Source organism: Carcharodon carcharias, chromosome 11, assembly GCF_017639515.1.
Source record: "Carcharodon carcharias isolate sCarCar2 chromosome 11, sCarCar2.pri, whole genome shotgun sequence".
NCBI classification, from domain to species: domain Eukaryota; kingdom Metazoa; phylum Chordata; class Chondrichthyes; order Lamniformes; family Lamnidae; genus Carcharodon; species Carcharodon carcharias.
In genome coordinates this window covers 93,277,532-93,303,883 of record NC_054477.1, presented here as the reverse complement: position 1 = coordinate 93,303,883, position 26,352 = coordinate 93,277,532, and the positions used below count along the sequence as shown (strand labels likewise).

General features: G+C 40.8%; 1 protein-coding gene across 1 annotated transcript; it reads left to right on the top strand.

Moving 5' to 3' along the window:
- The first annotated feature begins 1,701 nt into the window (after nucleotides 1-1,701).
- Nucleotides 1,702-24,916, top strand: LOC121284302 (V-set and transmembrane domain-containing protein 5-like). The gene is made up of 4 exons (XM_041199679.1): nucleotides 1,702-1,863; nucleotides 16,521-16,847; nucleotides 18,581-18,724; nucleotides 24,189-24,916. The coding sequence occupies exons 1-4, from the start codon at nucleotides 1,785-1,787 to the stop codon at nucleotides 24,218-24,220; spliced, it is 582 nt and encodes a 193-aa protein (XP_041055613.1). The 5' UTR covers nucleotides 1,702-1,784; the 3' UTR covers nucleotides 24,221-24,916.
- The last annotated feature ends 1,436 nt before the right edge of the window (nucleotides 24,917-26,352 follow it).

Below are 26,352 nucleotides of genomic sequence, written 5' to 3'. Positions count from 1 at the left end.
TTGGAGATAGGAAATTGATCCATGCAGCCATTTCTCAAAAGGAGCTGCATTTCCTTGTGTGGGGCAGAAAAGCAACACTGAGGAGCAGCAAGAAACATGAACTCATTATTAAACAGAAGCTACAAGTATTTCCTAATTCTTCAAGTGAAAAAAAAACCCACAAGCTACTGCGCGAAAAGTATCTCCAAACGCTCCAGGTCCAAGAGCAGCTGAGAATGGTTATATCCTATTCTATACCATGCATGATTAGTGAGCAACAGCAGGAACTAAGAGAGGTGGTGAGAACAGAAAATGGCACTGGAGTCAAAATGAGTCTTACTTATAACATTTCATGAACTTCCTACCTATTCTAAAGGTCTGGCCACACCAGGAATGATGTCCACCAGAACTGGGACTGCATGTAAAAGCCGCGGTAAGTGGGTGGGACAATCAGTCAGTTTATTTTCCATCCACTGCTAGACATTTCTGAGTCCAAACAGGGTGATAATAAAGGAAAAGTCAGTCTGTGTCTTGGCCGAGAATAAACCAGTGTTTGTTTTCTAATGTAGAGAACCTGAGTAGAAATCAAATAAGATAAACTAAATAAATGTACACACCTTTGAGATAACCATAATTGGCTTAGGGAGATGGAAAGTGCAACTAATGCTTTGTACAGATTATCTAATACTGAGGGGTTTATAAGCCTTTAGCACAGGTTTCAGTGCACAAAAAGAAAAGTAGGAATTGCAAGCGGTTAGTGTCACTGGGGGAAAATATTTAGACATAATACATTATAATGTTAGAAAGCAAGTCAAGGAATGTAAATCATCTACACATACTACTTTGACAAGAATACACAACCAGAATTATAGCATGCTATTATAGAAATATGTTGCAATACTGGATTCCTCTAAAGGGGAAATATCTTTAATAGGAAAAATAATCTGGCATTCTGTTTTTGTGTGAATGTGATTGTGTAAATTGTATTGGCTGACAGTGGCAGTTAGAGCCGTAAGAAGGGAGCAGGTCCTGACTTCCCCTGACTCTACTGCGATCTGATGGTGATCTCCGTATTTCTGCTAAACCGAGCTTGGAAGATGCAGCAAGAAATGAGGAGAAGCCTCAAGGTGGGGAAAAGGTTTGAGCAGAGCAGCAACCTGACGATAATTGTCACTCCTCGGAAGACCTGGGCCGGTGACAAAAATGCCACTCTACAGTTTCTCTCCCTTTCCAAAGTAAAAAAAAGTTTTAGCAAAGTTTTCTTTATGAAGGCGATAAATCTTTAGTAATTAAAGCTGCCATTAAAATAGATATATTTACTCAGGCTTCCCATGTGCTGTACATTGCGTTCCTTATTTTAACTCAGCCAGCATTTACCATCCTTAGATTTACAATCGGGTTCTCTTAGGGACCTGAAGCTTTAATAGACATGAAGCCTTGAAATAACAGGGGCCTTAAAGTTTAAGAAATAAGGAAGGAATGAAAAAGGATTGCAGCAAAACTGCTACAACTGAATATAAATTATCCCAATTACAAACTGCAGAGTCATACAGATATACTGAAATCTCTAATTTAAACATTACATTTCTCAATATGTACACATTGGGACAAGGATTCACAAACACCTCCTCAATAATCTTGACACATTTCTTGTATCAGGCCAGGTGCCAACTCATTTGCAAATGAAAAGCAAACCAGTTTGTCCAGTGCGCTTGCAGTACAAAGTCCATTAAAATAGGCTTCAGAGAACCAGAGACTGAAAGTACACACGTGCTGTAATAATCCATCTCCTAAAGAATGGTTGAATGTTTCTGATGAGGACTAGAAATTGGAATAACAAGAGTCTTCTTTTAATCCTGTGTTTAACAGCATTGTATTTATCAGGTAAGTAACTAGATTTCATTGATACTTCTGGTTGTGAACAAAGATGCTTTATCCTTAATTGGAACAGGAGAGACAGAGCCTGAGGAAAGAGAACTACGTTAATATGAAAGCAAAAAACTGCGGTTGCTGGAAATCCAAAAAAAAACAAAAACAAAAATATTTGGAAAAACTCAGCAGGTCTGGCAGCATCTGTGGAGAGGAACACAGTTAACGCTTCAAGTCTGAACTAAGTAAAAATAGAAGCGAGGTGAAATATAAGCTGGTTTAAGGGTGGGTGGGACAAGCAGAGCTGGATAGAGAGCCAGTGATAGGAGGAGATAACCAAAAAATGTCACAGACAAAGGGACAAAGAGGTGTTGAAGGTGGTGGTATTATCTAAGGAATGTGCTAATTAAGGTAGAAAACAGGACAAGCAAGGTACAGATAGCCCTAGTAAGATCCCAGCAAATAATTCAGGTTGATGGCATTTTGTCAAAAGCTAAGGTAGTTGGTGTGTCAGATTGTGTATGCCCAATACATACTGAATGGTATACCGCTGTTTACAATTAATGTTTGCAACAGTGAAGCTTTGAGAAAGGTCTTTCTGAAAGCCCAAAATGCAACTAGCTTTCAAAGTTCATTTAATGTATGTGGGTTAACTGCATAGCAGAGATATTACGCAGCATTTGGGAAATTGTTAAATTGATTGTGGTCATGGAATTTTCACATATTTTGTGAAAGCACTTTATACTGTTTGTTATGATCGATGCAGTTAGTGAAGCTGAGTTAGTTAAAAATCTCAGAGGGAAACTTTAAACAATTGTCATAACCTATAATTTTAAGTGTTATGTTTGAGATGCGACTCTGAATTCAGGAATCAGACCACTAGTTCTCAAGGTTTTACATTAAACTAAGTGAAACATTTTATTAATTTACACAGGTTAAAATATATATACACATGGCTACAAATTACTACAATCATAACTTTTATGTAATGATCATAAATCATTATCTCCATTAAGGCAACAGCAGCCCATAGACTTAACCAAACACCAGGCAAAGTGTTTTCACCTTATGATTTCAAAATGAGGTTCTTTTCACTTTGGTTCCTGTGGAGACGGTTGGAGGCTTACAGCTGCCTTTTGATCTCACATTGCCTTTGATCTGCACACAAAAAACTGCTGAAGCTATACCTACCACCACCCATTGAATGTAAATTCTCATTGTGTCACCCGCCTCTTCTATCAATAAAACTCCTTCATATTACCAATTTTATTAGTAATATTAACATATTGCTTGGTAGCTGTTAGATAGGTGTCAGTTTTCACCCCACTTCTTGAACGGTCTATTCAAAAAATGCAAATACACTCTATCTCTCTTACATGTCAAAACTACTATACAGCAAAGCACCCAGACTAGCTGGCTTTAATCCAATTAAGATACACCCACAGACTAAACCTCTATTTTAGAAGAAAAATATTTTCCAAAATATTCCATACATAAATAGCTTCATGACATCCCCCTCCTTATCAGAAAATTAATCATCATTATTCTAAAAAGTTGTTTCATTTTAATAACCCATCTCACACTATCTCCTATACTTATTACACTATTACGTTACCAGCTGCATGCATTAACATAACAATATATATACACAAGTCCTTGGTATCAACAGGAATCACTCCAGTTCATGCCCAGGTTTTTTTTAAATGTCCCGTTTTCCTTTAAGCTTCAAACTCTTGATAACACATCTACGAACAGATTTTCTCTTCCAACAATACGTATAATACCTAAATTGAATGGTTGTAATAATAGACTCCATCCGAAAAGCATTGCACTTTTGTCTTGAAATTTGTCCAAAGCTTCAAAGGACTATTGTCTGTATAAACAATTGTTTTTGATGAATTGTTTGCAACATAGATGTCAAAATGCTACAATGCTATCATCAAACTCAAAGTCTCTTTTTTGATCGTTGAATATCTTTTCTGTTGTACATTCAGCTTCCATATCGATTTTTCAATTCCAGTGTCATCTTCTTGTAACAGTACGGCCCCAATGCCTATATCGCTTGCGTCAATGGCCAACTTAAATTGCTTGGCATAATTGGGCACTGCCAACACTGGTGCCATAGTTAATACAGTTTTCAAACTATCGAATGACCCCTGACACTCCAGTGTCCACTGAAACTTCTTCTTGTTTTTTAGTAGTTCAGTCAGTGGAGCAACCACTTGGCTAAAATTTGCTACAAATTTCCAGTAAAACCCACTCATGCCCAGAAATCTCAAAATTTCTCATTTTGTTGTAGGCACTGGGAAATCTGCGATAGCCTTGACTTTCATATCTCTCGGAGCCACCTTACTATATCCAATGGTATGCCGTCGATACCTAACTTGTGCTTTTGCAAGTTCACTTTTAGCCAAGTTCTTCACCAAATTAGCTTCTTGTAGTCAAGTAAATAATTCTTCCAGATGCTGTAAATGCTCCTCCCGCATCTGGCTGCAAACAATTAGATCATCAACATAAGCCGCATAATTGCCTAAACCAGCAATTACTTTGTTTGTCAGTCTTTGAAATATTGCAGGTGCATTCTTGGCATGACTTTAAACTGATATAGTTCACTTGGCATTATGAAAGCTGATATCTCCTTTGCTCTCTCCGACAACGCTACCTGCCAGTATCCTTTTAGCAAGTCAATCTTTGTGATAAATTTCAATTGTCCCACTTTCTCAATGCAATCCTCCAACCGTGGTATGGGATATGAATCTGCTTTTTGTCATCACATTCACCTTCGATAGTTCACACACAGTCTTTGTGTTCCATCCGGTTTCGGTACCAGTACAATAGACGAACTCCAGTTACTGCAACTAGACTCGATGATATCATTTTGAAGCATGAAATCAATTTATTTTTGTACTTAAGATAACTTTGCCAGCTTTAATCTATAAGGTTGTTGCCTTATTAAAGATGATATTCCTATACATACATCATGTAAAGCTAAATGTGTCTTTCCGAACTTATTGCCACAATTAGGTTTGTGTGATTGCAAAAGCTTTTACACTTTGACACTTGCTTGGAAGGTTACTCAACATTTCAATTAAATTGTCAAGCACCCCTTCATTATCCAATTTGATTAGAGGAAAAGCAATTTCAGAGTCCTCCACTTCTACCTCTTTCTCATCATTCAGCATTACAAATACCTCCTTTTGTTCCTCTTCTCTGTCAAAGTATTTCTTAAGCATATTTACATGACATACCCTCTGCTTCTTTCCTCTATCTGGAGTATATATTAAATAATTTACTTCACTCAATTTCGTTTCAATGTTGTAAGACCCTCTAAATCTTGCATTTAATGAATCATCTAGTACTGGTTACAAAACTAGTACTTTCTCTCCAGAAACAAAACTGTGAATTTTAGCCTTCTTATCTGCTTTCACTCTCATCATTGCTGTGAGAGCTTTAAATTTTCCCTTGCAGCTCACATGCTCTGTTCAATCTTTCCCTGAAATTTGATACGTAATCCAGCAAGGTTTTGACCCACTAATTCCTCACGAATCAATTTCAGTCGTCCCCTTACCTCATGACCATAAACTAGTTCAAAAGGCTAAAACCAGTCAATACATTAGGAGCGTCTTTAATTGCAAATAACAAAAATGGAATTCCTGTGTCCCAATCCTGTGCATAACCATGACAGTATGCTCTTATCATAGTTTTTAAAGTTTGATGGCATCTTTCCAAAGCTTCTTGTGACTCTGGATGATAAGCTGTTTACTTAAATTGTTTTATCCCCAAACTGTTCATTACTTCCTTAAACAGCTGTGACATGAAATTTGACCCCTGATCTGATTTAGTCTTGTGAAGGGGACCTACACAATCAATCGTGACCCTGGTAAAAGGTTCTTTAAATGTTGGTGTTGGGCTTAATCACTGCTTGTGGTTTTCCTGTTATTTGACACATATAACAGGTTCTACAGAATTTGACTACATCCCTAGCAATCCTGACCATAAAGAACCTCTGTATCCTTCCCTATGTTTTCCCAATTCCTAAATGTTCCCCCATTGGAATTTCATGAGCAGTCTTCAGAATCCCATTTCTATACTCTAATGGGATAACAATCTGATGCACCTCCCTCTAGCTTTCATTTGATGAGATATAATCCGACCATCATTTTCTCATCAGAATAGATAATAACATGCCAGAACACATTTTGCTTCAGTTTCTAAATGAGCTTTCTGATATAACTGTTTTAATTACAAATAATTTTTCTGTCATTCCACTAACCTCTTTGAGTTAAACATTTCAACTGAACTGTACTGCATTCCTTCTTTTTGCCTTTGAACTGCCTGCTCATCTTGTTCTCTATGAGCCTTTGATCTCATTATAATCCAGGATATTCCTTCTGTAACACTTCTGTTGAAAACACTTCTACAGGCTGCTTAACTGCCATAGGCATCACCCACATTTGCAATCCAGTTATATGATTACCCAGAATAAATTGAACCCCTGCAATGGGCAATTTTTCCACCACTCCAACCATAACTTCACCCATCTTCCATTTGCTCTTTAAATTTACCTTCCACAATGGAATAGACTTAGCATCTCCATGAACCCCATTTATTATTACCTTCTCCTGCAACACTCATTTTGAATAACAAATATCATTATCCCACATTAAGGATTGATTAGCCCCTGTGTCTCTTCAAATTTTAACACCTTTATTTGCTCCACCCTGTACACATGGAAAGACTTTCCCTTCACATACAAAGTCTTTAAACATTTCTGCAACCTGCTCCCCAGAACTCTCTTGAGTAAACTGTGAACACACTTTGAATTCAAAGTGCCTCATGCACGTGTAAGATTTAAGATTCACCAATTCCAAATCAATCAAGGAATTAGAAATATAATTTATCTTGGCAAGAGGCCCCAATTGTTATGACCAATGCAGTTGGTAAAGCTGAGTTGTTTAAAAATCCCAGAGGGAAACTTTAAACAACTGTCATAACCCATACTTCTAAATATTATGTTTGAGATGCGACTCTAAATTCAGGAATCAGACCACTAGTTCTCAAGGTTTTACATTAAACTAAATGAAACATTTTATTAATTTACACAGGTTAAAATATATATACACTTGGCTACAAATTACTACAATCATAACTTTTATGTAATGATCATAAATCATTATCTCCATTAAGGCAACAGCAGCCCATAGACTTAACCAAACACCAGGCAAAGTGTTTTCACCTTATGATTTCAAAATGAGGTTCTTTTCACTTTGGTTCCTGTGGAGACAGTTGGAGGCTTACAACTGCCTTTTGATCTCACATTGCCTTTGATCTGCACACAGAAAACTGCTGAAGCTATACCTACCACTGCCCATTGAATGCAAATTCTCATTGTATCACCCGCCTCTTCTAACAATAAAACCCCTTTCATATTACCAATTTTATTAATAATATTAATATTGCTTGATAACTGCTAGATAGATGTCAGTTTTCACCCCTCTTCTTGAATGGTCTATCCAAAAAATGCAAATACACTCTATCTCTCTTACATATCAAAACTAGTACACAGCAAAGCACCCAGACTAGCTGGCTTTAATCCAATTAAGACACACCCACAGACTAAAGCTCTATTGTAGAAGAAAAATATTTTCCAAAATATTAATACACATTAATAGCTTCATAACAATGTGGTTAAAAGGTGCTGCATAAGTTGCCACAAAACTGAAATCCTCACCATTTCCTGAAAATTTAAATGGGGCGGGATGACGTCCGGGGTTCCGCCCGAGCGCCCCCCCCTGCCACCGCCCCCCTTCGCCAACAGCAAAATTCTGTCCCTTAATTCAATAACTATTATATACTAAAGAATGAAGAAAGTCTTATGATTTCTTAGTATATTTTGCAAATTTCATGATCCTTCTGTAGGAGGCAAATGTCCCAAACTGCCAGCATGGCTTATTTATTTTTTTAAATAAGCAATTGCGGCAAATAACAAGTGGCAGTTTTCTGACATCATTTCCACCCTGACTCAACATGAAAGTCAGTCAGACATACAGATTTGACTAACATGAGACACAAGCTTATTTAGTTCCAAATCACCTTTGTGGGCCTAACAATTCAAGTAGCAACACTGGTCTATCCTCCACGGGAAGCTAAAGAACAGGAGGAAATATTCAACAGAAATTATTGTAAAAAATACAGCATGTCTCAACTAATACTAATTAATATATTGTTTTTGTACTGTTTTGTAGTACATATTGCAGTGTGTGGATTACATTTATTCCATCAGCTATCAATGATTTAAAATAATTCCTTGTAAATACATGTAGTGCTGCTGTGCTTATTGACAAGACACAGTAACATCTTCTAAATGAACCTATAATCTTCCCAAAGCCACTTGCTAATCTCCCTTCTCAAAGTTGCAAGGTATTCATTAGGTCACCTTGATAATGTTGTAATGAGGTGAACAGTGGTTTGGAATATGCCACTGAAAAACTATACTTCACTAGAAATTCTCTTAAATGAGGACGAGATTACTTGCTGTGTAAACTACTTCATCTTCTTAGCATTTGGAAAATAATAATTTATTTGGAAAATAATGTATCTGCAAAAATTTAGCCCTGGGTTGGCCCTTCTCCTGAGATAACATTAGTGGCAGGATACCTACACTTCTAGAGCAGTGCATTGTCTGACTGCTGACAGTGAATTGCATAACAGAATATCGAACCTGCTCAGTGGCATTCTGTCAATATTGGTCAGAAACATGTAAATATGAACACTGCTTGTAAAAATTAACAGCCAAATGAATATGTATGAGGCCAGTGAAAATATAAACAAAAATAAACAAGGTGTCAACACACCTTACATCCACCCACTCCAAACCCACTCTGCATGCCCTGCAGAGAGTAGAAAAGCCAAGTTAAATTAATAATCTTAGCTATTTACAGTTGAATGCTTTAGTTACTATTGTTACAGATCTTTTGTGAAACCTGAAAATTTAACAGCAGAGCTTCTCATTCCACTGCCCTACCCATAACTATTCAATTCCACCCACGCTAGCGGTTGCTCATTGCCAACAGGGTGGTGTTATGGAAATAAAAACAAAAAAACTGCGGATGCTGGAAATCCAAAACAAAAACAGAATTACTTGGAAAAACTCAGCAGGTCTGGCAGCATCGGTGGAGAAGAAAAGAGTTGACATTTCGAGTCCTCATGACCCTTCGACAGAACTTGAGTTCGAGTCCAAGAAAGAGTTGAAATATAAGCTGGTTTAAGGTGTGTGTGTGCGGGACGGAGAGGTAGAGAGACAGAGAGGTGGAGGGGGGGGGTGTGGTTGTAGGGACAAACAAGCAGTGATAGAAGCAGATCATCAAAAGATGTCAATGACAGTACAATAGAACACATAGGTGTTAAAGTTAAAGTTGGTGATATTATCTAAATGAATGTGCTAATTAAGAATGGATGGTAGGGCACTCAAGGTATAGCTCTAGTGGGTTTTTTTTTATTTTTTTTATAATGGAAATAGGTGGGAAAAGGAAAATCTTTATAATTTATTGGAAAAAAAAAGGAAGGGGGAAACAGAAAGGGGGTGGGGATGGGGGAGGGAGCTCACGACCTAAAGTTGTTGAATTCAATATTCAGTTCGGAAGGCTGTAAAGTCCCTAGTCGGAAGATGAGGTGTTGTTCCTCCAGTTTGCGTTGGGCTTCACTGGAACAATGCAGCAAGCAAAGGACAGACATGTGGGCATGAGAGCAGGGTGGAGTGTTAAAATGGCAAGCGACAGGGAGGTTTGGGTCATTCTTGCGGACAGACCGCAGGTGTTCTGCAAAGCGGTCGCCCAGTTTACGTTTGGTCTCTCCAATGTAGAGGAGACCACACTGGGAGCAACGAATGCAGTAGACTAAGTTGGGGGAAATGCAAGTGAAATGCTGCTTCACTTGAAAGGAGTGTTTGGGTCCTTGGACGGTGAGGAGAGAGGAAGTGAAGGGGCAGGTGTTGCATCTTTTGCGTGGGCATGGGGTGGTGCCATAGGAGGGGGTTGAGGAGTAGGGGGTGATGGAGGAGTGGACCAGGGTGTCCTGGAGGGAGCGATCCCTACGGAATGCCGATAAGGGGGGTGAAGGGAAGATGTGTTTGGTGGTGGCATCATGCTGGAGTTGGCGGAAATGGCGGAGGATGATCCTTTGAATGCGGAGGCTGGTGGGGTGATAAGTGAGGACAAGAGGGACCCTATCATGTTTCTGGGAGGGAGGAGAAGGCTTGAGGGCGGATGCGCGGGAGATGAGCCGGACACGGTTGAGGGCCCTGTCAACGACCGTGGGTGGAAAACCTCGGTTAAGGAAGAAGGAGGACATGTCAGAGGAACTGTTTTTGAATGTAGCATCATCGGAACAGATGCGACGGAGGCGAAGGAACTGAGAGAATGGGATGGAGTCCTTACAGGAAGCGGGGTGTGAGGAGCTGTAGTCGAGATGGCTGTGGGAGTCGGTGGGTTTGTAATGGATATTGGTGGACAGTCTATCACCAGAGATTGAGACAGAGAGGTCAAGGAAGGGAAGTGTCAGAGATGGACCACATGAAAATGATGGAGGGGTGGAGATTGGAAGCAAAATTAATAAATTTTTCCAAGTCCCGACGAGAGCATGAAGCGGCACCGAAGTAATCATCGATGTACCGGAGAAAGAGTTGTGGAAGGGGGCCGGAGTAGGACTGCAACAAGGAATGCTCCACATACCCCATAAAGAGACAGGCATAGCTGGGGCCCATGCGGGTACCCATAGCCATACCTTTTATTTGGAGGAAGTGAGAGGAGTTGAAGGAGAAATTGTTCAGCGTGAGAACAAGTTCAGCCAGACGGAGGAGAGTAGTGGTGGATGGGGATTGTTCAGGCCTCTGTTCGAGGAAGAAGCTAAGGGCCCTCAGACCATCCTGGTGGGGGATGGAGGTGTAGAGGGATTGGACGTCCATGGTGAAGAGGAAGCGGTTGGGGCCAGGGAACTGGAAATTGTTGATGTGACGTAAGGTGTCAGAGGAATCACGGATGTAGGTGGGAAGGGACTGGACAAGGGGAGAGAGAAGTGAGTCAAGATAACGAGAAATGAGTTCTGTGGGGCAGGAGCAAGCTGAGACGATCGGTCTACCGGGGCAGTTCTGTTTGTGGATTTTGGATAGGAGATAGAAGCGGGCCGTCCGAGGTTGGGCGACTATCAGGTTGGAAGCTGTGAGAGGGAGATCCCCAGAGGAGATGAGGTCAGTGACAGTCCTGGAAACAATGGCCTGATGTTCAGTGGTGGGGTCATGGTCCAGGGAGAGGTAGGAGGAAGTGTCTGCGAGTTGACGCTCAGCCTCCGCGAGGTACAGGTCAGTGCGCCAGACAACAACTGACCTCTACCTCGCGGAGGCTGAGCGTCAACTCGCAGACACTTCCTCCTACCTCTCCCTGGACCATGACCCCACCACTGAACATCAAGCCATTGTTTCCAGGACTGTCACTGACCTCATTTCCTCTGGGGATCTCCCTCCCACAGCTTCCAACCTGATAGTCGCCCAACCTCGGACGGCCCGCTTCTATCTCCTACCCAAAATCCACAAACAGAACTGCCCCGGTAGACCGATCATCTCAGCTTGCTCCTGCCCCACAGAACTCATTTCTCGTTATTTTGACTCCCTTCTCTCTCCCCTTGTCCAGTCCCTTCCCACCTACATCCGTGATTCCTCTGACAACTTACGTCACATCAACAATTTCCAGTTCCCTGGCCCCAACCGCTTCCTCTTCACCATGGACGTCCAATCCCTCTACACCTCCATCCCCCACCAGCATGGTCTGAGGGCCCTTAGCTTCTTCCTCGAACAGAGGCCTGAACAATCCCCATCCACCACTACTCTCCTCCGTCTGGCTGAACTTGTTCTCACGCTGAACAATTTCTCCTTCAACTCCTCTCACTTCCTCCAAATAAAAGGTATGGCTATGGGTACCCGCATGGGCCCCAGCTATGCCTGTCTCTTTATGGGGTATGTGGAGCATTCCTTGTTGCAGTCCTACTCCGGCCCCCTTCCACAACTCTTTCTCCGGTACATCGATGATTACTTCGGTGCCGCTTCATGCTCTCGTCGGGACTTGGAAAAATTTATTAATTTTGCTTCCAATCTCCACCCCTCCATCATTTTCACGTGGTCCATCTCTGACACTTCCCTTCCCTTCCTTGACCTCTCTGTCTCAATCTCTGGTGATAGACTGTCCACCAATATCCATTACAAACCCACCGACTCCCACAGCTATCTCGACTACAGCTCCTCATACCCCGCTTCCTGTAAGGACTCAATCCCATTCTTTCAGTTCCTTCGCCTCCGTTGCATCTGTTCCGATGATGCTACATTCAAAAACAGTTCCTCTGACATGTCCTCCTTCTTCCTTAACCGAGGTTTTCCACCCACGGTCGTTGACAGGGCCCTCAACCGTGTCCGGCCCATCTTCCGCGCATCCGCCCTCATGCCTTCTCCTCCCTCCCAGAAATATGATAGGGTCCCTCTTGTCCTCACTTATCACCCCACCAGCCTCCGCATTCAAAGGATCATCCTCCGCCATTTCCGCCAACTCCAGCATGATGCCACCACCAAACACATCTTCCCTTCACCCCCCTTTTCGGCATTCCGTAGGGATCGCTCCCTCCAGGACACCCTGGTCCACTCCTCCATCACCCCCTACTCCTCAACCCCCTCCTATGGCACCACCCCATGCCCACGCAAAAGATGCAACACCTGCCCCTTCACTTCCTCTCTCCTCACCGTCCAAGGACCCAAACACTCCTTTCAAGTGAAGCAGCATTTCACTTGCATTTCCCCCAACTTAGTCTACTGCATTCGTTGCTCCCAATGTGGTCTCCTCTACATTGGAGAGACCAAACGTAAACTGGGCGACCGCTTTGCAGAACACCTGCGGTCTGTCCGCAAGAATGACCCAAACCTCCCTGTCGCTTGCCATTTTAACACTCCACCCTGCTCTCATGCCCACATGTCTGTCCTTTGCTTGCTGCATTGTTCCAGTGAAGCCCAACGCAAACTGGAGGAACAACACCTCATCTTCCGACTAGGGACTTTACAGCCTTCCGAACTGAATATTGAATTCAACAACTTTAGGTCGTGAGCTCCCTCCCCCATCCCCACCCCCTTTCTGTTTCCCCCTTCCTTTTTTTTTCCAATAAATTATAAAGATTTTCCTTTTCCCACCTATTTCCATTATAAAAAAAAAACCCCACTAGAGCTATACCTTGAGTGCCCTACCATCCATTCTTAATTAGCACATTCATTTAGATAATATCACCAACTTTAACTTTAACACCTATGTGTTCTATTGTACTATTGTCGTTGACATCTTTTGATGATCTGCTTCTATCACTGCTTGTTTGTCCCTACAACCACACCACCCCCCCTCCACCTCTCTGTCTCTCTATCTCTCCACCCCCCACACACACACCTTAAACCAGCTTATATTTCAACTCTTTCTTGGACTCGAACTCAAGTTCTGTCGAAGGGTCATGAGGACTCGAAACGTCAACTCTTTTCTTCTCCACCGATGCTGCCAGACCTGCTGAGTTTTTCCAGGTAATTCTGTTTTTGTTTTGGTGTTATGGAATCCGTGCTTCCAGAGTTTGTTTGTTTTTTGAGACAGACTCTAATTTAAAAGGGAAACTGAAAAGGGAAACCAAAAACTTCAGGAGAGTCTGGAAATGGTTGAAAGCATATAAATGGACACAGAGCCATCAGAGCTCAATAGATGATGATCCCAGAGCTGTACAGGCAAGCTGAAGGATACAGAGGCCAGACCCAGAAGCCAAAAATAGGCAAATATACAGTTGCTGCAGCAGCTTCTGTTACTTGAAGATAACATTGGTGGATCTACACCTTCCAGACCATCGTAAGCAGAGTTGAGGACATTCTACATACATGTGCCATATTGTGGTGAAGACCTTACCCATGGGACTAGGGTTGGTTGTGTGCTGCTGTCGGCAGGGGATCAGGCTAAAATCCTAGAAGAAGGAAAGGTGAAATTCTTCACGAGGAAGGCAGTGTTTTGAAGGACTTTGTGACTGACGTTGCTTACATATGTGTTGAATGGACTGCAAGCCAATTCATAAGATCGGTCTTAGTTGTATCTGCCATTTAATGTGTCATATATAGATTATAATCGACCACAATTTTCCTGTTAATTCATTTAACTTACATTGATTCTGGGTATTAGACTATAGGGAGTTACCTAAGAAGGTAATTAATATTTGCTTTGTTTGACTCTTGTATAGTTAAAAAAAAAAACTTTTGTTTTAAACCATGGTACTTTGTGTCTTCATTTTTTCAATAAATAACTGGGATTTTGGATTTTTTTTTAAAATATGCTCTAGTCTTGACTGAGATGATAACAGTGGTTTCCATAGAGCTTCAGATTGCTTGTAAGATAACATAACTACTCTAAGATAAAGTAAATATAAAAAGAAATTTATCATCCACTTTAAACTTAACTTATTATTCCTAAAGTTAACACTGTAAAGGACAAGGAGAAATTATGTTCTTGCTTAGTATGTTCAGAAAATTGCTCAGGAAAAGGTAATAGAATAATTTCATATTCATCCATAGCAATTTTGTTGAACCCTTTATGTAAATGCTGTGGTGAAAAATGTTAATTTGGCCATTACTTTAAAAATCTAACTAATCTTGCTGACTCACCTATCCTAACATTGCACAGCATTGCACAGTAACAATCCCTTTCACACCTGTCCAATATTTAACACAAGACTTTAGACAAATGCTTTAGAATGTTACCTTTTATTTACATTGTCATAGTTTGATAATATACAGGATCTATTTAAATAACCTATCTAGGATAAATAAAAAATCACTGCATTAGTATCATGCAAATTTACTTAGCAAATATGAGCATCATAAATAAAGTTCATTTCAACTCTTGAGACAATTAATGAGATTTGATTTTGTGAAAAGAGGCCTTGTCCTAGAAATCTGACTCTGCACACCCATTCTTTTGGGCCTGCAACATACGTATAAGTGTGCGATAAGACATCAAACAAGTGTGAGCTTTTTTTATGAGCTGGAAATAACATATTTAACCTGGCTGTTCCTTAGGTTCCCAATAAAAACACTGGAAAATATATTTAAGTTTGAGTCCTGTGCTTGTTGGAGGAGCCTATTCTGATATTGTTGTACTCTAACGTTGTATCATCCATGATAAAGTTGCCCAGAAACTCATTACTCTTAACAGCCAGCAAATAACCTTTAGCTACACCAGTTAAAGCGAAGACACAATACCTACATGTTCATCGCTGGTTTGTTAGTTCAGGCTACTGGTTAACAGCCAGGTGTTTTTTGGCCTTTTACCAAACTGCAAACTGAATTCTGATTGCCAAAAAGTAGATTTTGCTAAGGTCGCACTGCTTTTGAGTGCCTTATAAATCATTTCATTGCATTCATGGGTGGTCTGGTAAAGCTGCCTTTGGGACTGGAAGTGAAGGTGCAGGAGCAACAAGAGATGGGGGAAGATAGTGGCATAGTGGAAATGTCACGGGACTAGTAATGCAGAGGCCCAGACCAATGCTCTTGGTGTTTTAATAAGGAGGCTGTCAGCACGCAATGTTACCAATTGCAGTCACATCTCAAGCTGCAAACCAGGGATGGGCAGCACTGACAGTGGCTGTCAATGCCACCATGTCTTTAGGCCACGGACTGCTGTCAGGTTGCCACTGATGTCATGGCAATGTTTCACCCTAGAATATTGAGGCCCCATTGGTTTTATTCCAATTACCTTTGAACCTCACTTTACAAATACACGGATTTAGGTGCATTTTATGATCAAGTGTATTCTAATCAGGTCAGTTTGAGTGTAAGGTGACATTGGCAAAAAAGGCATTGGGCACAATTTTGGCTCTAAGCTCCAGGTTGTGCAAAAGGAGATATTTATTACAGGCCAGAAACTACAATTGACAGATTTGTATTTTTTAACTCAGAACTTTAATCAAGGTACTTACTAGGGTATGACAATTCCCTCTCTCCAACTGCAGAGAAATGTCACAGCATGTACTCGGTACCTGACCACCAGTATGACTCAGACTGAGAACCCAGGACCTCCCCTTCCCTTTGTGCTGATTATATGGCACCAATAATTAGGGGGGGTATAGTGATATTGCCACTGTACTAGTAGTCTAGAGACCCAGGCTAAGGCTCACAGGATATGGATTCAAATGGCGGCTGGTGGAATTTAAATTTAATTAATAAATCTGGAATATAAAGCTAGTCTTGGTAATGGTGATTATGAAACTATCATCAATTGTCACAAAAATCTATCTGTTTCACTAATGTCCTTTAGGGAAGGAAATCTGCTGTCCTTACCTGGTCTGTCAACTCTAGACTCACAGCAATGTGATTCACTCTTAACTGCCCCCTGAAATGGCCTAGCCAGCTATTCAGTTAAAGGGCAATTATGGATGGGGAACAAATGCTGGCCCTGCCAGCAACACCCAAGTCCTATGAAAGAATAAAAAACTAAGCAATTTTACAATCACTTTTAAATTTCCTGCCTCGTTATATAACTTAAGGTGCTCAAATACTTTGAAAGGCACAGAGTAGAAGCATATTTATAAATATAATGAACACATCTGATTCTGTCATTTTGCAGCTAATGGAGTTATGGTACTAATACCTCATCACATTGTCAGTGCTACAGTGAATGAAAGTGCCACTCTATCAATGGAATACAGATGCAATGGAGTGCCTACTATTAGATGGAAACAGCTGTCAGCATGGGGAATGAAAAACATTATCATCTGGGAACCAGGCAATTATCAAAACATTTCAAAGAGCTTTGAAGATCGAGTTCAGGAATACAGAAATGGGTCCATCCAACTTTCAAACGTTCAGCTATACGATGCTGGTTGCTATGTAGTGACAGTGACAGATAAAGCAGGAAGCAGCAAAGATGGTGTTATTGTATTGAATATAAATGGTAAGTTACAATTAATAATTCACTTCTTGTTCTTTTCCTTCTGTATAATCTGGCTGCATTTTATGATTATCCTCTTGTCTGAAACAGGAACAGTGGCCAAAACCAAGTACAGGGGTAGTTAAAATAACAGGAGTCGCTTACTTAGACCAATCCTTTTCCCTTCCTCCCCATGAGCCATATTAACCTGCTCTTTGAACAGGTGAGCAGGACCCTGCAAGAAGGAAGTGGTGCCCTGTCTTAAATATGCAAATCAGGTCTGACAATGTCATCGGGACCCAGTCTGCTATCTTAACCTCAAGGCTGACTGAGCATTGGGTGGGGACAGTGTCAGCACCCCGTCATGCAAAACCTGCTGGAAACCCAATCCTGGCCTCAAAAGAAGCAAAAGATAGGTTTTAGTTATATTCTCAAGTTTCCTTATGGACCAGGAGCAGCTCCTCAAGGTCTCACAAGGAAGCTTTCAGCCTGTCATAAGCCGTAAAAGACATAGAAGGGGAAGAATTTCTGAAATGTGCTCAGGTGAATTTTCTTGATCGGCATGTTTCTGGCTGAAAGAAGAAGGTAGTATCGCTGGATATGGTTTTGGTGAATAATTGGGGTCAAGTGGATCAAGTGTCAGCAGGGGAACATTTAGGGAACAGTGATCATAGTATATAAGTTTTAATTTAGCCAAGTAAAAGGTCAAGAAGCAATCTAGAGTAAAAAGACTTAATTGGAGATGGTGGATTTAGGGCAAATCTGTCCTGGGTAAATTGGAATCATAGATTGGCAGGCAAAACTGTAATTGAACTGTAATGGAATTAAAGAAGAGATGGTTTGGGTACTGTCATGGTACATTCCCAAAAGGGGGAAAGGGAGGACAGTCAAAGCCAAAGCTTCTTGGATGATGCAAATGATAGAGAGTGAGATGACGCAGAAAATGGGGCATCCGATAGATGTCAGGTTGATAGTACAAGTGAGAACCTGGCTGAATATAGAAAGATCATAGTGGAAGTGAAAAAGGAAATAAGAGAGAGTATGAGAAGACATTAGCAGCTAAAATAAAAGGAATCCAAAAGTCTCCTAAAAGTAAATAAATAGTAAAAGGGTAGTAAGAGGATGATTGAGGCCAATTGGTAACCAAAAATACGATATACACATGGAGGCAAAGGGCATGGCTGAGGTAGCAAATGAATACTTTACATCTAGCTTTACCAAGGCAGAAAATGCTGCCAATATCTTATCGAAAGAGGAGCTAGTTGAAATACTGAATGGTTTAAAAACTGATGAGGAGTTATCAGAAAATCTGGTTTTCACCCTGTATTTCAGAGGGAACAATGCAACTACTCAACACCTCCCTCAATAACTAAGCAGATTTCAGTGTAGTATGAGATTAGAAAATCTATGTGGGGAATTGCGAGGGAAATTATCTAACCTACCAATCGACAGCAGTATGATAGTGCTACTATGTAATCTAAAATCATCTCTGTTTATTTTGTTTTCCCTCTTTTTGCACTTAGCTTCAGTGATTGTATAGGTGCAGATAGAGTTCGTTAATGATTTGTTGCTGACTGTATGTTTCCTCATAACTTATAACTGCAACAACATGAATATTGTATTGTATTTTCTTATAAAAATTCAGATCAAAATCAGAAATCTAATTATAAAATAATACCACTGACAATATAATATCCATGGTTTAAAGATTTATCCTGAATGAGTTTTCATTTATTTTAACATTTGTATTTCTACAGAACCAGTTTATAAGGACTTGCATTTTGTAGCTGTTGTCGCTACAGTTCTTATGGCAGTATCTATTGTCCTGATGTTCTTCCTATGGATCTGCAATCAAAGTGTGCAACTGTGCAAAATGAAGAGGAGAGCACAAAGACTAAATGGTAATCTAATTGTGGTAAATATGGTTTGCAAAACATGGAAATTATTATTTTGTACACTGCAAAACTTTTTGCCCAGAGGTTACAAATACCATATCTTCTAAATTTTCATTAATTTGTAATAAATGGCTTGCACAAGTGCACTTCTGTCCATGTTCCTAAAATTCCTGGGACTGAGCCAACTTAAAGCGGTTAGTGGCTTTCTATCACTTTTTGAGGACTAATTAACAGCAAATGAACAGAGTTGTTCATGCTTGCCTGTCGGCCCAGCTCATGTTAATGATGCTGGCTATAGAGGTGACAGTAAAGTAGCACACAAATTGGTAGAATTCCAGCCTGGAACAGAGAGGGAGATAATGTAAAACATCACTCAGCTATTTCAAAGCTGTGTCATCGACTCTTGCTATATTGAATATGCTGAAGGAGCAGCAGAGAACGGTCAAGAAAAGCTCACATGTAGGAGCAGGACCACCAGACAGTATGTCCAGCTCAGCCATGCTAATGATTAATGCATAGGAATGTTATTTCTCACCAAGGAAGTCATGAAAAACTGTGTTGCTTCATCCAAAAGTGGAGCAACATTAGCACCGCACAGTCAATAATGTTAAACCTGATGATAAAATAGCATTTAACTCTTTTGCTATAGACTCAAGAGCAGGCAATACTGGAGACATGAAACAAAAACAAAAAATGCTGGAAAAACTCAGCAGGTCTGACAGCATCTGTGGAGAGAAAGACAGTGTTAATGTTTTGAGTCCGTATGACTCTTCTTCAGAGCACCCGGGCCCCCGCCCATGGAAACGTCAGTGTCCGCCCTCCTCCTGCTCGCATCCCAGCAGCACTGAGCATTTCAGAGCATGCTTCACGCTGGCTGGCCATTAATTGACAAGCCAGCATGAAATCATGGTAAGGCGGTCTGTTTCCTGACTGCTCCTGAGCCTGCTGATCATGCACCCCACCAAGCTGAAAATTCAGACCCATGTGATAAGTCAATACACATAATTAGGCATGTTTTAGTGGACAAATAGTAAATGGAAAATTTTGCAAGAAGACCTAACTTAACGTGGGGCAGAATTTTACATTTGGCATGTGGGTGTGCGCCCAGCACATTGGAATGTAAAATGACGCGCGATGACATCGGGCGTGCGTCCCGATGTCATCACGAACTCGTGCAACATTTCACTTGGCAGGCGCGCACCAGAATCGGTTGCACGTCTGCCGATGATTGAAAGGCATATTAAGGCCATTAACTAGGTAATTAAATTGAACTTTATGCTGCCCATCCAACCTTATGGTTGGTGGGCAGCAGGATAAGGTTTCCTAAAGCTAATACTAATTAAATAAAAACTTTTATTCTGAATATAAAAAAAGTCCCATCTCACATGATACAGTCACATGAGGGGATATATGCTTCATTACATTTTTAATGTCCGTTTTTTTTAAAAAGCGCTTCAATGTCCCTGAGGCTGCTCCATGCCTCAGGGAGATTGAAGTGCTCTTTCGCATGCAGGCGCAAAAGAGTGCTGGACCTGACTCTCCCTCTTCACCCCACCCGCACAGGTAGCGCTCCATTCACGATCGACGCAGGGTGGGCCTTAATTGACCCATCCGTGTGAAATCGCGGGCGGTAAGTCAACTCCATGTCCTACCCCAGCCGGTGCTGCCGAACCCACCCAATAACTGGAAAATCCTGGCCATGATGTCTCATATGCCTGCTGAAACACAGAAACACAGTACACAATCATGATGATATGAATAAGAGGAATACTTTTCTCCTTCAACTTGGTCATCACCCATGATGAGTAGTTTTCCAAATAACAACTCCCATGATTAGATCCCCAAAAGATATTGATAGTCAGCTTGTCCATATTCTTTTGCCTTCTGCTGAAGATATCTCTTTTATGTTGAACAATTTTGGGTTTTGTACTATGTGGCCTTACGCATAGCATATCTGAATATAAAGCACCTCATCCATTTATGGATCTGCCTAAAAATTGTATCAGGCAGACCCAGGGCAGTTTGGGACAGTAAGAAACTGGCAGCTGGTGGTTGAAAATCTGCTCCCAACATGCCCAAAATGGAAAATTGGAGGGTAACTTCTTATTTTCATAGAAGGGAACTCAAATGGAGTATGGGTCAGAAACAAGCCTACAGCACTGCTCCAACTCTCCAACGTCTCCAATTCTCCAACCTATGAACTCCTTGAGCAAAGATCCACCTCTCTTTCATCTCCAAAATTATTGAACATGTTGTTACCTCCCATATCTGTGACCATTTTCCCCACTACTCCATGTTTGAATCTTTCCAATATGGTTTTGCTTCACCACTGAAATGGCACTAATCAAAGTATAAATGAGGCTATGTGACTGTGACTGGTAAAATGTCTCTCTTCCTCCTTCTTGACCTATCTGCAGCTTTTGACATGATTGACTACATCTCCTCCTTCAACACCTCCCCTCCAATGTCCAGTTGGGTGGGAATGCCCGAACCAAGTTTCTTTTTTTTCAATCCAGTTGTAGTCACAGAATTATTTGCAATGGCTTCTCATCCCACTCCTACATCATTACATCTGCAATCCCCCTGGGACCTACCCTTGGTGCTTCCTATTTATTATCTATGTGTTGCTCCCTTGGTGGCATCATCTGAACCAGCAGGTTCAATGTGCATGTTGAGTTAACCTAGCTCTTCCTCACTATAACCTCTCTTGATCGCTCCATCGCCTCTGATTTGTTAGACTGCTTATCTCTCCTGGATGAGCAGAAATTTCCTCCAACTAAATATTTGGAATTCTGTTGCCATTTTCTTCTGTTCCTCTATGAACTCCATCACCTAGCAATCAACTCCATGCCTGTGCCCCGCTATGGAGACTGAACCACATCATTCGCAATCTTAGCCTCCTATTTGACCCAGGATGGAGCTTCCCATCTCATATACTCTCTATCACCAAGACCAACATCTTCCACCTCTGCTTCATTGCCTGTCTCCAACCTTTCCTTAGCTCATCTGCTGCTCAAATCCTATTCATGCCTGGAAGACTTGGCTATTCCGAAGTTCTCCTTGCCAGCCTTTCACCTTGCACCCTCTTTAAACTTCAGCTCATCCAAAATTCCGTTGCTTATATTCTAATTTGCACAAACCTGTTCACCAATTTTCCTGTGCTCCCTGACCTACATTGAATTCCAATCCAGCAATGTTTCAATTTTAAAATTCTCAATTTGTTTTCAAATGCCTCCATAGCTTCTTCATGGTTTATTCATGTAACTCCCTACTGCTCTACAACTCTGCACGATTTCTGCACTTCTCCAATTCTAACAATGTGTGCATGCCCAATTTTAATCACTCCACCATTGCGGCCATGCCTTTAGCCATCTATGCCCAAAGCTCTGAATTCCCTTCCTTAACTTCTTTGTCTCTTTATTTCTCTATCCTCCTTTAAGGCACTCCTTAAAATCTACCTCCTGACCAAGTTTTTGGTCATATGCCCTAATATCTTACGCGGCTCAGTGTCAAAGTTTGTTTAAAACACTCCTGCGAAGTGCCTTGGGACATTTACCACATTGAAGGTGCTATAAAAATGCAAGTTGTTGTTGCAGTCTTAGTCCATATGGTGAAGCTACAACATCGGTTCAGATGCATAATGGATGAGTATCAGCGATTGTATGTGTGAGACCCCATTTCTTTCTTTCACAGTGAATCACAAAAATATTTTTTCTTCAATTAAAAAACATGGCGTTTACTCCACCTTTTAGGATTTCTATTTATTTCTTTGTAGCTTTACCCAAGTTAAGTCATTCAACAACAGGTATACACTATGACATGTCAACATTACCTATTGTTGTTTCTGCTATTTTGAGGCATTACATAGCTCTGAAACAGTATTCATCGTCTAAGTATGCTACCAAACACCAAAATATGCCTCCATTAGCATCATTGATTTTTGAACCAATTCATTTACTTAAAAGCAGATTCTACAGAATTGTTCAATAATTCTAAATCTGAGACATTTATACACTTCCCAGTGGCCAGAATTTTGACATTGGCATGAGAGGGCGAGCCCGACACACCGCCACGCAAAATGACACAGAGATGACGTTGGGCGTGCATCCTGACATCATTGCGCGTCATTTAAACCTTTCTTTCAGCGGGCGTGCGCCAAAGATGGCTGTGCGCCCGTCGAACTGTCAAAGGCCTATTAAGGCCATTAGGGGAATAATTTAGATAATTAACAACGCTGCCCGTCCTACTTAAGGTGAGGAGCCCAAGCAGCCTTTGCGTTTTTCAGGAAAGCTCATCCACGGGCAGGATGAGGTTTCCTGAAGGCTTTATTAAATAAATAAAAAATTTTGCACAATTCATAAACATGTCCCAGCTCATGTGACACTGTCACATGCAGGGACATGTCTAAATAATTTTTAACTTCATTATTTATGAGCTTCTATTATGTACTTAATCTCCCTGAGGCAGCTCCATGCCTTAGGGAGATTTCTGCGCTCTTTCACATGCATGCGCGAAAGAGCGCAGGCCCTGACCCTCCCTCCTCCCACTGCCCACACAGGTAGTACTGAGCTCTACTGACCGTGCATTACGCTGGGCGGGCCTTAATTGGCCTGCCCTTGTAAAATGGCGGTGCACAGCCGATCACGGGCGGCAATCAGCTCCGCACCCACTCCCGACCAGCCTGTCTCACATGCAGACAATTCTCCCCAATGTCTCAGTTAGTTATTTTGTTCTATCTCTTAAAGCTGCTTGTAAATAGTTGTTTGAAAGCAATAGTTCATAAAGAACCGTGCATTCTAACTTACCATAAAGTTTTGTTTAGTGGCATTAAGAATATGGACAGCTGGTCAAATTATGTCATGAGGGGGAGTTTTACACTAAATGTTGTCCTCAGACTCACTTATATGAACAGTTATGTGCAAAGCACTGTAATAAATGCTGACTCAGACACATAAGTTAACATAAAATTATAACATTTCAGATTAGGTGCCAATTTAGTTGAATACAATGGGTTAGAAATGCAAAAGCAAAATACTTTGGATGCTATAAATCTGAAATAAAAACAGAAAATGCTGGAAATACTCATCAGATCTGACAAAACCTGTAGAGAGAGAAGCAGAGTTAATGTTTCAGGTATGATCGGCCGCCCATTTTGTAGTACCATCCGAGACAAAATTTCTATCCTACCATCTCTTTAATTGGAAGATATTAAGGTATAGTATCAACAAACAAGGGATGCTTAGCAATGAGGTCTTTCATATCTCACTGAAACCAACATTATGATATGAACAGAAACCACACCTGATAGCAATGCTGCTTGACTTATAAAACACTCAGAAACACACAACTTTGAAGTTCTTGGTAATACTTGTAGCATCAAAAGCTATTTCTTAATCATGCAGATGTACATTCAAAGCTAACAGTTTTCCTTTACTGAATATAATTTATGTGTTTTTTTCTCACAACTAAGCTTCTACAGATATGGAACTATCATCACCTTAATGTTGCATTACACATTCCAGCTTGTTTGTTCGAGCAAGACTGTGGGACAATCTGAAAATATAAGGAACTTGAAGGAAAAATTAACACTAAGAAACTTTAATGGGTGAAAAGGACATATTTAATATACATATGTCATATTTATTACTTGAAGCAACATTATAGCTTATATGACAAGAGGAAAAAACCAGTATGCAAAATAATTAAATGGTCTCAGCAGTTTTTTGTGACATATTCTTGCAACTAATCTCATGTTTGTATACTTTGGATGCATCCTGAACAATGCAGTTCATACATACAGTGCTTACTTTGCATTGTGGATTGTACAACACCAAAAGCATATTTTTGTACAAAACAAGTTTAGAAAATTAAAGCAATACATGTTTAAATAAATTTTAATGAATGTATTCTCTCTTGACCTGTTTGTTTAAATTCATATTGCAAAATTCTTTAAAATGTTGATTTTTCAACCTATTTGGTGAACGCATGCTAAAATCTAGAATTTAAGATAACAAATACTTCACATGCTTGCAGTACCACAATGGTTAAATAGTTAACTGAGGAAGTAACACAAAAATAGTGGACATTTTAATGCACATTATTTTAGGAGACTGTGGGCCATTATTAATATGCACTATAAATTTTTACCAATTATTGTATTGAGGCTGTATATATTAATAAAAATTATATTTTCAATCATTTTCATTTAAGTACTATGAACTTCTCATTTAATATAAAAATACCACATCAATTGTATTAATATTTCCAGTGTTTCAAATAATCTATGTATTAATAAAAGTCAAAAATACTCTTGCTTCCTCCTACCAAATACTGAAAAAGTTTAAAGTGTAATCCACTGAGTCAGTGGATAACTGTGAAATGCAAACAAGCCATACTACTCAGGAAAGTCCTGGGTTCAATTATGAAGCTGTGCTGAATTATTTGGTTTCAATGAAATGAGGGACTGTGACTCCTTCCACATTTAAAGAATGAGGAGGGAATAAAAATAAACATGGTTGTCTACTTTCACTATTCAGTGACTCTCACTGTGTTACACATCTGTCATGGTGGCCTGCAGCAACTAACGGTCTAACCAATACTTACTATCTAAGAATACCCCAAAAAACAGCCACCTTCTCCGACCACTGCCTCCTACTGTCACTGACTGACTTACAGGAAGACCAGAGGTTTGGCAGGCAGACATGGAAGCTAAACGTGCAACTGCTGACTCCAGATGACACTGAGGAACTCAAGAGGGATTACAAAGGTTGGAGAGCTTTAAAGCTCCTCTTTGAGTCCCTGACACACTGGTGGGAAGCAATCAAGGAAAACATCAAGTGGTTTTTCCTCAAAGGCATCCAGAAAGCTAGAAAGGAACAGAGGGAAATGTCCCGACTCCAGAAAAACATGCAAAACCTGCTCCGGCTGCAGTCGATGGGGGTGGTTGTCAAGGAGGAACTCCAAGAGGTGAAGAGCCAGCAAGCCTCATTCTTTGCCTCGGAGGCCTCCAAGATAATTTTCCGGTCCAAAGTCCGCACCGTGGAGCAGGGTGAGACGTGCTCACATTGCTTCTTCCAAAAAGTGCACAGAGAGAGCTCTGTGATCAGCAGACTGAAGGAAGAAGACGGCTCAGTAAAGTCATTGCAATCTGATATTTTGAGGATCAACAAATCCTTTTATGCCGGATTGTATGATGTGAAGCCCACAGACAGCACGGCTTCCCAGTCCTTCCTGTCCTCTTTTATGGAGGTCTTAGACAACAGGACACGGGAGACCCTGGACAAACCGCTAACTTCTGATGAACTGACTAAGGCCCTTGAGTCCTTCAAGAAGAGTAAAACTCCTAGAAGTGACTGCTTACCAGCTGAGTTGTATTTGGCTCTGTGGGACTGGATCGGCCCAGACCTGCGTGAAGTGTACTTGAATTTGCTCCTGGCCTGCAGCATGTCAGAATCCATGAGGAAAGGCGTCATCACCCTCATCTACTAGCAGAAGGGGGAAAGGGAGGAAATTAGAAATTGGCCACACATTTCACTGATGAATGTGGACTATAAGATTCTGTCCAAGTTCATCAACAATCGGGTCAAGTCAGCTCTGAAATTGGTGATCTACCCTGACCAGACCTGCACTGTACC

Excerpts from the sequence above, each read along its gene's own strand:
- LOC121284302 (XM_041199679.1), top strand. The coding sequence starts at position 1,785 with ATGTTTCTGATGAGGACTAGAAATTGGAATAACAAGAGTCTTCTTTTA. Across the intron at positions 1,864-16,520 it reads AACAGCATTGTATTTATCAG|CTAATGGAGTTATGGTACTA; the intron begins GTAAGTAACTAG and ends GTCATTTTGCAG. Across the intron at positions 18,725-24,188 it reads GAGAGCACAAAGACTAAATG|CTTCTACAGATATGGAACTA; the intron begins GTAATCTAATTG and ends CTCACAACTAAG.